This window comes from Natator depressus, chromosome 2, assembly GCF_965152275.1.
Source record: "Natator depressus isolate rNatDep1 chromosome 2, rNatDep2.hap1, whole genome shotgun sequence".
In the NCBI taxonomy this organism is placed as follows: Eukaryota; Metazoa; Chordata; order Testudines; family Cheloniidae; genus Natator; species Natator depressus.
Window position 1 is genome coordinate 107,072,610 of NC_134235.1, and position 15,457 is coordinate 107,088,066.

Here is a 15,457-nt window from a genome sequence, read left to right on the forward strand (position 1 = left end):
TAGTAGTGAATAGTGAAACTTCTTAAGTTGACTAAAGTATGAATCCTAGATAGGATAACTGAGCCACCATAAATCTTAAAATAGGTTGTTGATTTCTTTTTACGGAAAGGCTATTAAAATTACAAATGTGGAGAGGTTTGTGTAACTGTCAATCAACAATGTTGAAGTACTTGAACAAAGTACATTTTTACCTGATCTCAGGCAGGCACATGATGTATAGCGACCATTTGTGAAAGCAAGAACTGCTGGGAATAAATGCTCTGTGTCCAAATATACTTGCACATCAGGTAACAAAGGAATAATATAAAGGTGGCTAGCAAGTTATTTAATTATGATAAACATGGTAAACAGGCAGTCATCTGCCGTCTGAAGTTTTTGGTCTAGGAGTAAAATAACTTTATTGCTCTACCTCAAAAATATTTCAATTTTAAACACTTGCTGTATTTAAAACACATACTAGAAGTTATAAACAAATGTGTCATTTTGAAGAATATGAATGAGAGACACAACGTAACTTGCTTTAACTCTTTCAGGAAAGGGACAAAAGCTTTGCGAAATTGAAAGGATACAGTTTTTTTTGAGTAAGAAGAAAACAGATGAACTCAGAAATCTACACAAACTCCTTTACAACAGGCCAGGCACAGTAAGTCCATCTTTTGCATGATATTAACACTCTTTTGGTAGAGTAAAAAATGTATAGTGTATCCTCACTTTTCCAAGTGGACATGTGTGTCTTTTTAGAAGCAACATAGTTACAATGCCTGCCTACAGAATGTTAGCATTAAGATAGACAAGCACTTAATTATAATTACGCGTGAAATCCTTTATCTACCATTGTTACAATAACATCTAAGATTACGAACAGAGAAAATAATTTTTTTCTCAGTTCTTCGAATTGTTTACCCCGTGTGTTTGACAGCACTACATACATAGTTGGTTTCACTGTGGTCTCTGCATATTTTGTGACATTTTCATACGCAACTGAGGGGAGGAGGACACTGCTTTATTTAAAACAAAACAGAACCCTCGTCTGTCCCCCCCTTAAATATGTTTGAAAAACCACAAAAACTGGCAGGACTTGGATAGATGAAGTACCTGAAACAACTTAACTTACCTTTTGAGGCTGATCACACTTCAAGCTGATGTGTTACCCCTTTAAACTAATGTCACTTACATGACTAATCTCTTTAAAGGGATAAAATATAAAAGTAAAATAAATTTGAAATTTGAAAAATAATTTGCTAGTGCAGAATATGTTCCAAATGATCTTAACTTTCATCAATAGCAAACTTGTTTCTGAACCATTTATGTGCTAATGAGCATACATTGTTTTGATATGGGGGTGGGAAGAGGCTTGGGTCATGGCTCATGTTGTGGGGAGCATCCAGAGAACGTAAGAAGGGAGATCAATCTAATCCTTTAGACTTTATTTCTAAAGGAGATGTTTTGAAATATGGAAGAGCCACTTATTCTTAAGCCTCCTTTGCAAAAATTTCCCTAATGCACATATTTCTTATCATTGCTAACACTGGGGTCAGCTTCATTGATGGTAGCAATGTTGAAGAAGCCCTAGTGTGGACAAGATGATGTAGTTTTAAGCACCCTGTTGACTACAACTGCTTCAAGCAAATGTGATGACCAAATGTTTAGAAGACCAGCTTCTGGTCTAAAGTAGAGCTCTCAATGCTGTAACCAATGGTGTAGCTGAGCTGGTGTTAGCAATGGTGGGAAATGTTTGCAAAAATTCCTTAGTGAAGACAATGCTACTAATGGAAGTTTGAAAGTCAAACTCAATGCTATGTTAAAGGGCAAGGAAGTATATGAAAAATACTTACATGAATCCAGGAATCTAAAAATACAAGTCTAAAACTTGCCATCATTAAATGGCATAAAAATGCATTAACACAGAATTAAGATTGCTTGGTATGTCATCCCTCGCAGAACGTTTTGGTGAGCAGAACTCAAACTACAGAAGACCAGGAAATGCAAAGCTAAGGTTGCTCATGCCACCTTACTCTGCCTTCTTCCAGCAATGTCCCAGTACACCCTGTTTTACACACACAGCACTTAAATAATTCTGTAGTGGAAAACAAGTAAAGTTTACTTAACAAAATATAGAGATTCGAATGATAACTAGATGCTTCCGTGTCATACAGCAATACTCATCCCAAAGTCCTAGTGTTTTACAGCCAGGTCCTTCCATTCATGAGACAAAGATGATGTCAGCTTGCCTGCTAGGTGAAATATTCTGGGTGTCTACACCCCAAGATATATCAGAACTTTGTCCTTATTTATAAATAGTATTGCCCCGGTTTCTGTAGTTTTCCTATCTTATTGAAATTGCAAACTCCTGATTAGCCTTTGGCTCAGAATGCAAATAGACATGCATTGTGAGGTGGACAATACCTGCTACACCAGATAGGGAAATAAATGTCTGTTACCCCCTGCCTGAAACAGCCGTTCCTTAGATAGGCCTCGCTTGCTTATCTGCCTTACAAACATAATTTTCAGTTTAGAGATGTAACTTCTTACATATGTTTCACAAGTGATTTATGATGATCAGTTGTTAAGGTCTCTACCAAGAGCCATTTATTTGCCACCCTTTCATGAATTATTATTTATATATCTAATCCAGGGGGGTCCCTGTAAAACTGTGTGCATCCCCTGTGCCTTCTCTCAATTGGCATCAAGAGGTTCCTGGGTCATACTTCCCCATTGTTAATTGCGTCGAGTATCTGTTCACTGTTAACCTTGTTAGTGAAGACTGAAGCCAAATAGGCACTGAACACTTCAGCCTTCCTGATGTCAGTTAGCTCTCTTTCCCCACTAAGTGGAGAACCTACACTTTCTCTCATCTTTCTCTTGTTCCTAATGTATTTAAAGAAGCTTTTACTGCTTTTTATGTTCCTTTCTAGGTATAACTCTTTTTGTGCCATAGGCTTCCTGATTTTGTGCCTGTATGTTTGCACTATTCTTTTGTACTCGTCCTTAGCAATTCATCCATGTTTCCACTTTTTGTAGGATTCTTTTTGATTTTTCAGGTTATTAAAGAGTGCCTCATGGAGCCGTATTGGCCTCTTACTATTCTTCTTCTCTTTCAGGGTGGATTTGATTTAAATCATGAATTTAAATCACTAGTCAGGAAGACTCGATTTAATCATGGATTTCTACATAAAAGTGCATTCTTGTTGGTTGTCATAACCTTAATACATATTCTTCACAACTCAGAGATAGATGTAGGTTTAATTTTTAGAAGGTACACACTATACATTTGTAAAGTGATTTATTTTGAAAATTAGTTTTACAGCTATATCAGAAAATGAATGATTATTTGGTTATTTCATTTACCAAAGGTAATTGAAGCAGATATTTATGAAGTCATTAGGAGGTAAACTATCTCCAGTTCAACAGGTTAATCATTAAAATTTGGAGGATTTTCTTGCTGTGCTGTATTAGGAGGAGAACATCACCAGACAGACATTTAAATTTGTTAAGGTCTCTACCTAAAACAACATTATGTAGTCTGGATTTTTTTCTTCAACAGCAAACATAATATTTTTAACAAAATAAGCATATGAATTTTTGAATTTAGTGAAACATTCCAGTGTTTTCAAATCAGGTTTGTTTTTGTTAAAATTGTGTTAACTAAAATAGTTAAATGAAATGTTTTTTTAAAAAAACAAATTAAATCGAGTGTCAGCCAAGTCAACATGAGATTATCACTTCAACAGTCTATGAATCCAAGTGCTTAAGTGACTTCCACCAATTCACTGGTGTGACTTTCTTTAAAACATCATCAGCAAAAATATTTCTTAAATGGTTCACCCTTAGCTCTGAAATTTATTATAGTTGGCATTATGAAGGAATGATTGCTGGAGGTCCATGTCCTAGCCAGTTTCTCTTCTTCAGCAGTTAGGGTTTGACCCTGGTACCGAGTATTGAGAATATTTGCAAGAAAACAAGCTGGTGATAGTGCGTGTTCCATTTATGTTTTTTTAATGTTTGTAATTTAACTCTGTCATTGCATATTTCTCTTTTTAAGATCTCGCTCAGTTCCTTCCAAATTTCAACAGCATCACTGATAAAACAGCTATTTCCCTGCATTTTGTTCAAGGCTACAGAAATAGGCTTCAGGGTAATCAGCATGTGTTCAACATTTCTCTGAAACCCAATGTTGAGAACTTTGGCTGTGACAGTGCCATCTATTTTTTCACAATTTTGTTCACAAACTGTCATCAGATTAGGCCAGTTCTTGCTATAGTGCTCAAAGCAGTCCACTACTGAGTTCCATCGCGCATCTTGTGGGAGAGTTAGCTTGGTTCCTCCCACTTTTTTCAGAGCAGCTGCTGCAAAGTGGTTGTTACGGAAGTATTTTGCAATTTCGACAACATTAGCCTTTATTTCTGGAACACTGAAGTCTTTGTCTAGGAGGTGCATCAAATGAGCACTGCAACTGTATGTTATTAGCTTGGGACTCCCTTCTAAATAATTTATTCTCATCTTGGATACATTTGCAGCATAGTCTGTGACCAAGCTGCATACTAGACATTTGAATTTTTTTTCACTGTTTGTTATAGCTTTTACTGGTATGTCTTATAAGTATTCTGCTGTGTGTGCGTTTCCTGATGTATCAATTCTTTCTGTAAGAAAGACATTCCACACAAGCATATACAGCAGGATGACTGTGAACATTGCTCCACCCATCAAGACTCAGGTTAACAATTTCACCCTCTGGACCTTTTGCACACTGCTCAATTTCTCTTTCATACACTTTGTCCAGCAATTGGCCTGTGACATCTGCTCTGTTGGGTGGACTGTATCCTGGTCTTAATGACTGAACCACGTTAATGAAGTATGGGTTCTCAATCATACGGAAAGGAGAGCTTGTTGTATAAACAAACCAGGCAATTTTTTCATCAATTACCTCTTTTTGTAATCTGCTGGTTCTTATTACAAACTTATCTATGGTTGTTTCTGGATGATGGAGATTTTTTTTTTTTCTTTTTGCTACAGGTGTTATCCTGTGGCTATGTGACATACATGATGTGACTGAAATACTATCATTGGCAGATAACTCTGAAACTATAGAAAATGATGGTGATCTTGAAGGTAGATAGTCTTCAGAATCCTGAATGTTGAGGATGGAGTCTCCTAAACAAAATAAGTCAGTTCAGTTATTTAATTATTACCATACTGCTGATTTAGTATTACTCATTGCATTCACTGACACTCAGTACTACTTTAAATGTGAAATTGTAAAAGGAAGATCTGCCTATTTCAGCTATTTTTTATCAAAACTGCATCTAAAATTATAGTACCATAGAGTAACGACTATATTTTTTGCTCAAACATGAGAATTCAAGAATAGTCCAGAAGGAAGACAGGCAGTCCTTAAGAAAGAAGTATGAAATAAAGTTTACCAACCTGAAAATACTACATGTTTGGACTGTTCCTTTCATCCTCTTCAACGCAGCTTCCTCCTGAGAAGGGACACGTCTCATGATGTTGTTTCATTCGGGCAACCAGGCCTTTCATTTCTTTGTTGCACTGTTTGCATTTTGCATGCATGCGTGTCTTACCCACAGGTAGAAGAACTTCATTAAAATATTCCCAAACTGAGTCCCTTTTACGGCCTGCTGCCATTATAGGTTTTCCCTTCTAGTGAGAGAATGGTATGGTAGATCTCAAATCAATGAAGGCTATACTCAGAAAGACCTCAAGACTTCTGGAATATGCTGCTCAAAAAGTTTCACTTTTGTTTCTACTGCCTGTCCCTCTCTTCTCACATTTATCTCCAGACTTCTTCTCCTTGTCCAGATCTATTCTGCCTCCAACAATCTTCTATTCATTGTACTTTTTGAAACTTTTCACTTTTAGAGAGAGGTAAGGCATTGACTCTGTACACAAATTTACAGAGGGACAATAGGGTTGAGGTCTGTTATTTCTCACCTCTATTATTTATTTTATTTTAAAATATTTTTGCTGTTAACAAGCATGTTATCTCTGGAGACCCAAATTGAGGACTGCAAAACGAAGCATCTCTGATGGTATCTTCTAGACCGAGCACTGAATCCCATTGGGTAGATAGAAAGATTAACCTAAATAATCTATACAGAAGCCCCTGGAATCCCATAAGATTGGGTCCCTAATCCATGATCTATTGGAACTCATTTACAAAACATTACATGACTATATTGTCTCATACTATAGAATTAGAATTTATAATCCTTATTCTATGATGCGCTATCTTTGAGCTATAATGTATCTTAATTAAAACTATCTTTACATAAGATCCATGGGGAAAAAAACCTATCTACTAGTTCTCAGAGTTTGTTCAAGTCTGCTTTTCTGCAGTTTGTTGTCCTTATTTTGCTGCTCTCATTCCTTCCTTTCCTTGGACTCAGGAAATCTGTCATTTCATTATCACTTTCACCCAACTTACCTTCCAGCATCAGATTTGCAACCGATTTCTCCCTGTTAGTCAGATTCAAGTCTAAAATTGCAGTTCCCCTGGTTACTTGGTCCACCTTCTGAGACCAGAAGTTGTCCCCAGTACATTACAGGAACTTATTGACCATCTTGTGTTTTTTCCATATTCCTTTCCCAAAAGGTGTCTGGGTAGTTAACATTCCCTATTACTACCTGATCTTGTGTTTTGGATATTTGTTGTTTGTTCTAGAAATGCCTTGTCCAACTCCTCTTCCTGTTCTGAGGGTCTGCAGATGTCTATTGTGATATCACCTCTTTTTTTTTCCCCATTTATCTTTACCCAGAGACTTTCAACTGGTCTGCCTCTCATCTTCTGGACATCGGAACAAGTGTGTGTGTATATATACACACACACTGGATGTAAATTGCAACAGCACCTCTCTTTACCTGTCTGTTCTTCCCGAACAATATGTATCCCTCTATACCAATATTCCAATATGAGATTCATCCCACCAAGTCTTTGATGGCAATTAAGTCATGATGGTTAAGTGAAAGTGTAGGTTGAGATGGTATGTCTACGTTTGAGGTGGCAGATCTGATTCCTAGCTCGTGTAGATGTACACAAGCTAGCATGCTAAAAATATCAATATAACTGCAATAGCAGAGGCGGCTGATCGAGAGAGCCACCCAAGTACGTATCCAGGAGGTCTGGGTGGGTTTGTACTCAGGCGGCTACCATAAGCCACTGCCTGTGCTACCCTTGCTGTACTGAGATCTTTAGCATGCTAGCTCAAGCAGAATCACACCACCCAGTATGTACACTGTACATGTATTCTTTCTGGGGAGTTGTCTAAGTCTGTGAGTGTAGCTACACAAGGATCCGGAAACTCCTGAATATTATGGTGCCAAGGGCCAGTGTGTGCGCGCACATATTGTGGCATTTCTCGGAGGGCAGAGGTAAGGTGATTTTAAAAAAGTAAAACCACACAATCTAAACCAGTTTGTTCTTTACTTTTTATGCTGCTTACTCAACTTATGCAATAAATCAGACCAGCCAGTATCTGCCTCTTAGGCACTGGCAAAAGGCTGCAGATGTTGGGGTTGGAACCACTACAGTGGTACTTCATAAAGCTGAAGGCCAGTAGGGACCATCAGATCCATCTCATCTGAGCTCCTCTAACATAAGCCTAAATCTAACTTGGATTTTCGCACTTCTGAGCGACGTAGTTATTACTGATATAAGTGAGTAGTGTAGACCTGGCCTGAGTAAATTTCCCAGATCTGAAGAAGAGCTCTGTATAAGCTTGAAAGCTTGTCTCAGTAACAGGAGTTTGTCCAATAAAAGATATTGCCTCACCCACATTTTCTCAAATACATGACTACTAAAGTATTTTCATACATTTTACCACACTATACAATGGCTGATCATAATGTCCTAATTCTGTATGCCCTTTCGAATGTAAGCATCTGAACAAACTTTCTCATATACTAATAAAAATTAGCTGACTAAACATTGCTGGATGTAATCTATAAAACTGTTTCCAATGAGATGTAATCAATGTGTTCTGTTTTAGGTTGCCTCACTAAAGAAGAACGTGGGTCAGTTCAGCGGGTTTCCATTTGAAAAAGGAAGTGATCAATATAAAAAAAAGGAAGAAATGTTAAAAAAGTAATGACTTCTATAACTACTTAATATAGCTAAATCATGCTGGTTACACTTATTTTCTAATGTTTGCTCCAGGTAATCTAAATTTTAGGATGAGGGATTATTTTCTAGAGCTCTGCTTTTTGTCCTTGAGCTCAGCTTAAACAATTTTATTTCTTAATATGTTCTAAATATTATTTCAAATCACATTTAAACATTTCTAAAGAACTAGTTTCATTAGACATGTGCTCTCTCTAACTTCAGATGTAGGTTTAATCTTAATGGTGCAGGATTGTACTGGAAAGCAATTGCTGTTACGTATTGTAATTTTTTTCTAGAGGTTAGAAAAAACATATTTAATGAAGTTGCAACACCAGAGTGGCTTGAACTTCATGTAGAAGGCTTTAAATAATTTCCTCTTGTATTTTATGTAATCTCTGGATGTTAGCAAATGTCTACCAAGAAGCAGAACAGCCATCCTTAGTTTTCTGTATCTCTGATCTTCCGTTTGCTGTACCACTTGTAAATGCTGGGTTTGGACAATGCAGCCCCCACATTTCTAGGTCTAGTTGGCCCCAGTGGTCTCCACTCCACCCTATTATTTCACGAGGAATGGCAAGACTCCTGTGGGTAGCATGTTGCTCTGACCAGTGAGAAACTCGGATTTAATTCCCAAGGTTAAGTAAAATGCTTTGAGGGCACCACATGCAACTCATGACAAGGGGTACACCTATATTGTGCACTGGCCCTTATAGTTGAGCAAGGAACTCCTTTGGCTTGAAAGGGATCCCCATTCATCCTTCTGCATCTGAATGAGGAAGTCATTTTCAGGGCTAAAAAAATATTTCTCATTATCTGCATATTTAATTGCAATCTTACTCCTTTCAAATGTATGCCAAGACCTGAAAAGATATGCAAATAAGAACAGTAGCTGCATGTTTCTGCTAGAAATGTAACTGTAAAATTAATTTTTAGCACTTAAATTTGTAATTAACTCCTGTTAAGAATGGGAGAAGTTCACACCTACTCTTTGCTGCTATTTCAGTCTGGTTTCAAATTCAAGACAATTTACTGGCTTACATTTTGAAGTTAGTTATGGCAAGTGGAAAGAGCAAGCAGACTTTTTAAATTTAAAGTTTTGCCCTTCGGTCTGCTGAAAATCAGTGAAAGGACTCCCATAACTTGCAGAGTTTTGTTCTCTCTCTCTATTCCTAGTTCCCTAGGACACGAAGATTTCCAGGAGTTTAATTTTAAGTTAGTACTTATCAAATATTCATAGACCTACATAACAAATCATGGCAAACTATCTAAAGATGAAAATCTTAATCTTTAACAGGTTGAGTTGAAGAACATTTGCATTACCCTTGATATGCAAAATATTATAGGGTATACTTAAATACTTTTGCATATTCAGACTCGTAACTAATATGAAAAGCAGCTGATATACGTTTGATCTGCTGTGCTAATCCTCTTCAACAAAATTTCCATGTTAATTCTTAAAATCTTCCTTCTCTGAAAAAGCAGTTGCACATATGTTGTTTTAGGTCTTAGTACATTTGATTATCTGTTTGCTTTACTGCTTTTTGCCCCCTTCAGCACTGAAGAGTCTATACATACAACACTGTAGGGAAATTCTACTGTAGTATTAATTACATTCTGACTGCAGGACTAAACTCTGCCTTCCATACCTCTTTGCAAGCTCATTATTTTCAACAGGGTTGGACAAGCATAACTGAGTACAATATTTGGTCTGCAGAATTTCTTATGGTGAAGAGTAAAACAGAAAGAATGAGCTTGAGCTTCAAACAGAATATTGAGTTTGACAGTACAAGCAACTGGAATTTTTACTTATAAGCTTAACTTGATATGGAAGGTACTGACACAAGCATAGAATCCCTCAGTGACCTCTTCATAATACAACTGCACTTTAATACTTATTGTCTTGCACCCTACCAAACATAATTACTTTATCCAGAGATACCTCTTCCAGTGCAGTATAAACACTTATATGGAGTTATGTAATTCATAAGTAATTTGGAAGTTTTGCATGAAAGCAACCCGTGTTTACACTTATTCAGAATCATTTCATAGCAGACCGTTTAAACCCATGTTGATGAAATATTTGGCAATATGTTGTTGAGGTTTTTGATCATACCACGAAAGGCTCTAACGTGATGCATAGCAACAGTAACATTGCTTATTGCCATAGAAGCCTTCATCAGTTTTCTAACTTTTGTGAGCCTAAAAAAATCAACACTAATGCAACAAGAAGTGTATTTAAGCCATATCTACTCATGTTTTCCTTATCAGTACAGCATATCAACTAGAGAACTTAAGTCAACCCTTTCATAAATATACTTCTCTTTAGCCCTGTAGTAATAGCTTAGAGCAGGGGAAGTCAATGGGTGGACCGGGGGCCAAATTTGGACCTTGACAAAAAATAGATTATCCCTGGTTTAGAAGTATTGGTAGTAGCCCCAACACCCAAACTCTTAGAATTCTCTCAGCACTAGTAATTGGGTGCATATGTGTATCTACTTACCATCTTGTCTAGTGGGTGAAGGATTTGGAATGAATGTTGCAAAGGCAGCAACAGACACTTTCTGTTGTCTCTCCCAATATGATCTAGCCATGATCTGTTCTTGGCTGTCATCCAAAACTCAGTGAGTATTGTGGGAAATAATACTGTTTTTCCTGTTACCTTAAGGACTTTGGGAGCCAAATTAAAGGGACCTTGTTAGGTTCAAAGAAATTCTCGCCTCAAATCTATCTTCATTGGGTATTAATCTTCTCTTTGCTCATCTTGTACAATGAAGCTAGAACAATGAATTTCACTTTATGGTTATTTTGCATTAATCTAGTTGCAGTTTCTGGATACAAAATTTCATTCACCACTATGTTGTAAAAAGGCAAAACATTTAGTTTCTGATCCTGCAAACCCTAAATTGTAACATGACATCCAGCTCTATTTTCCCTTTATCCAAAACTGCTGATAAAGTAGACGATGTGTCCCAGTGTCTACTGTATATTTGGGGCATGGATAACTACTAGATGGCTGGATGGAAAGGCAGGAGCAACCAGAAGAAATAGTAGAGGCTAAAATATTAGCATTTTTGGTGGGGTTGCCTGCAAGGTTGTGTTTAAATAAGTCATGTTCACCAGACTTGTCCTGGAGTGGATAACTTCAAATCTGGGGAAAAAAGGGTTATTTACATTGTAACTAGGGAGACTTTTCTGAGGGAACTGCTGCTTATATTGTAGGTGTATTTATATCCCACAGTATATAGCTCTGAGTTGGGTTTAGGGAAATTGTTGAGAAGGGAGACTTACTTTCATTGATTCTTGATGCTGACCTATTGTATGTAACTGTGTTTGTAAGCATCAACAGATAGGTACAGATGCAAATAGGAGTACTTAAATTGCCTACACCTGCATGTGTTTGTAGGATCAATGTCTAACCAAAAGTGTCTCAAACGCTCAATACTTAAATGTTGACTTTTTTAAATAACCTGTTAAGATAATTGAATTTTGTTTCTGCTCAGATTCAGGAATGCCATGTTGAAAAGTATCTGCGAGGTCCTTGATTTGGAAAGATCGGGAGTTAATAATGAACTGGTTACCAGAATCTTAAACTTCTTAATGCATCCAAAACCTTCAGGCAAGGTGAGGCACAATTTTATTATATTTATTCATTGTTATGATTCCAACTTGGGGTGGGATGTGGGCAGAAAAAAAACAATGGGGACATACAATGTTGCCTTAAGCGGTATGCTCCCCCTTCCAAATATGCTTCTGCTACCATAGCTAAGTATGTGGGTGGCTCCTCGAAAGTGAATGCCTTTCTAAATCTGCTCCCACGGTGACTCAGTGTAGCTGACCATAGCAGATCACATGTATAGGGCTGCAGACTTAGGCAGAAGCCACAAGCTTGATCTTCTGTTCTCTTTTCCCATCATGCTCAGCTAGGCTGCAAAAGCATATGTATCCAGCTCATGGAGTTACCATTGGACATCCCTACCCAAGCAACATGTAGTCTTTTTGCTTGGAGGAACAGAAAGGGAGCTGTGAAATGTGAGCCAAAAAAAAAAAAATAGAAATGAGGTGAGGGAAGGGAGGAAGATGAAAATGGACAGAAAAAGGGTGGCAACTATATCGGGGAATGGTGTGAGGGCTCATTGAAGGTGGAAACACCTTTCAACCCATTCATCACACAGTGGGGAGGGGAAGGGGGGGGATCACTAGATCACAGCTTTATTGGAACTGGAGTGTGTAACAATGCATTAAAACCAGCTGCACAAAATACTTAATTAGGCTCCTGTATTCCACGTTATTTTTTTTAACCTAAGAGCAATACATAAATGGTCAAAGGCTGTCATTGCTTATCAAAATTCCTTTTATCATAATTGCTACAAATGTGAAGTCATATACAGAAGTGAATAAGGAATGTCTCTGTCTATGCTGCTTTTTTTGTTTGGGGAAGCAACCCAGACATCCATTTCTGTCAACACTTAACTTATTGAAGTGCTCTTCTACCCTGGAAAGTTATCCTCATTGGGGAGTTAATGTTTGTGTCTCTATAGTTTCCCACTCTTCATAAACTGAGCAAATTAAACCTATCTTCTAATAGCTTCCAGACCTACAAGTCAGTCTAGGTTCTTTCCTTCTCATGCATCATCTCCAATAATAATAATAATAATCTGCTTTGAGTTACTTTTGTGCAGTTACACAGAAGGCTTTTAAAAGAAACATGGACTTCCCCGATGCCATTTTCAAAGTTGCTTTTCCAGGGTAGAGGCACTATAAGGGATTATAAGTTAAATAAGGAGAGACTACTTGAGTATCCCATACAAAGATGTTTGTTATTTAAAGCAGAAAATATGGAGCTCTTCCTAATAAACTTTAAATGACCATGTTTTTAGTCTTCAAAGACAAGTGTCTTTTGCCACATTGGAGAGGTTAATCTAAAATGAAGCAGACATCACTAAAATGTACTGTGTGTACTTTCAGCCTCACAATGCTCAACTTTAGAGGGCTGCATATTAATGGGGATCAAAATTTTTCCCCTCCCCTGTTGACATCTTTCTACACACATAATCACCTGTTAAATGAGCTGATTGGTGTCATTGTGTTAGCAGGCATTGTGAAGTTTGGTTTTAGTCTTAACAGTGAGAACAAAAACGCAAAAATAACTGAAGTTGGGCTTTTGTAGAATTATGGCTGAGGAATTAAATGAACTTTGCCTCAGTTTGTGGGGGGGAGGAATATGTATAGGTAAAATATGTATCTGGAGTTTTGTCCAACTTGAGGAACTTCCATTATATAGCCAACATTTATTGCTGTTTGCATGTGATTCTACAGTGTAGATCAGTGATTCTCAACCTTTCCAGACTACTGTATCCCTTTCAGGAGGCTGATTTGTCTTGCATACCCAAGTTTCACCTTACTTAAAAGCTACTGGTTTACAAAATCAGACATAAAAATACAGAAGTGTCACAATACACTATTACTGAAAAATTGCTTGCTTTCTTTTACCATATAATTATAAAATAAATCATGACCCCCAGGTTGAGAAACACTGATATAGAATGTAAAGCAGTACAAACAAGTCATTTTCTGTATGAAATTTTAGTTTGTACTGACTTCAGTAGTGCTTTTCCTGTAGCCTGTTGTAAAACTAGGCAAATATCTAGATGAGTTGACGTGTCCTCTGGAGGACTTCGGCATACCCCAGGAGAACATATACACCTGGTTGAGAAACACTAATGTAGATTATTGGATGGACATATTTGGAGAAACCTGTAGGTGGTAAAATAACTTACAGCAACACCCATCAAAGTAGCTTCACCAAACATAAGCTCTAAAACTGTTCACATTAGGCAGCAACAGTAACCCTTTCTTATGGAATACAGATGTTTACCTAAACCAGGGGTGGGCAAACTTTTTGGCCTGAGGGCCACATCTGGGAGGGGAAATTGCATGCAGGGCCATGAATGTAGGGCTGGGGCAGGGGGCTGGGATGCGGTGTGCAGGAAGGGGCTCAGAGCAGGGGGTTGGGGTTCAGGGAGGGATGCAGAATGCAGGAGGGGGCTCAGGGCAGGGGGTTGAGGTGCAGGAGGGGGCTCAGGGCAGGGGGTTGAGGTGCAGGAGGGGTGTGGCAGGGGACTCCGGGTTGTGGTGCAGGATGCAGGAGGGGCTTGGGGTGCAGGCTCCGGCCCAGTGCCGCTTACCTTGAGCAGCTCCGGGGTGACAGCAGTGTGCAGTGGGGCTAAGGCAGGCTTCCTGCCTGCCATGTCCCAGGCACCAGGTCCCTGCAGCCCCTGGGGGAGCGGGGGACAGAGGGCTCTATGTGCTGCCCTCACCTGCAGGTACCTCTCCTAAAAGCTCCCATTGGCGGCGGTTCCTCGTTCCCAGCCAATGGGAGCTGTGGGGGGCGGTGCCTGCAGGCAAGGGCAGCACATGGAGCCCCCCGCCGGGGCCGCAGGGCTGTGGTGCTGGCCACTTTCAGGAGTGGGGCGGGGCCAGAGCAGGCAGGGAGCCTGCTTTAGCCCCATGGGGGTGGTAATCCCGTGGGCCAGATCCAAAGCCCTGACGGGCCGTAGATTGTCTACCTCTTACCTAAACCCATCAGGCAAAGCTCTATCTAAAAATGAGGATTACACAATACTATGAAAGCTATTAAATGCTGACCAGACTGCCAGAAGGAAAATTGTATGATTAGGGGACCATCTACTGAACGTGTTCATCTCTGGCTCTCATAATGCTTATATGACCACTTAAAGAGTCAGGTCAGGTGAGGTGGCAATTCTTTATTGGACCAACCCCTGTTAGTGTGAGAGACAAGATTTTGATCTTACACAGAGCTCTTCTTCAAGTCTGGGAAATGTAGTCAGTGTCACAGTTAAATGCTGTCAGCAGAACGCTTACAGGGTTCTTTGTTATTTTTGTGACTCAAAGAGAGAGGCAGCCTTTAATGCCAATTCACCATCAGTCTAGGGATTTAGATTATAACCAATATTTAGATTTGCATTTAAATCAGCTGGAAGTTCAATGTAGCAAATGAAGTGCAGGTATGTTGTGCTTATACTAGCCCCCTTCTAAGGCAAGAGGGTTGTCTCAGTCTGTATTAGCTGAGGCTTCAGAATGGTTTTCAACGATAGTTCTAAAATACAGTACACTATATACCTTTCTCACCTCCAGAATGAGCCAGTATGCTTGGTAATGTCTCTATTGGCAAGAAAAAGATGTAGCATTTTTTAATATGATTGGCAGAAAAAAATTAGGCAATAGCCATCTAGACATTTTTGTTGGGGTGGAGACTCTGAAAGAATCCAGGGTGCCCTTGTCAAAAATGTTTGTATTTCTAAATAATGGAGCAATACTTAA

The 15,457-nt window shown here is 38.7% G+C and overlaps 1 protein-coding gene across 2 annotated transcripts in view; it reads left to right on the forward strand.

Annotated features, from left to right (window-relative positions):
• DEK (DEK proto-oncogene) overlaps nucleotides 1–15,457 on the forward strand; it is a 32,795-nt gene that overhangs the window by 6,336 nt on the left and 11,002 nt on the right. For both annotated transcript variants that reach the window (XM_074944799.1, XM_074944801.1), the window contains 3 exons: nucleotides 534–643; nucleotides 8,004–8,098; nucleotides 11,617–11,737. In XM_074944799.1, coding sequence (XP_074800900.1) covers nucleotides 534–643; nucleotides 8,004–8,098; nucleotides 11,617–11,737 — 326 coding nt within the window. The remainder of the gene's footprint in view (nucleotides 1–533; nucleotides 644–8,003; nucleotides 8,099–11,616; nucleotides 11,738–15,457) is intronic.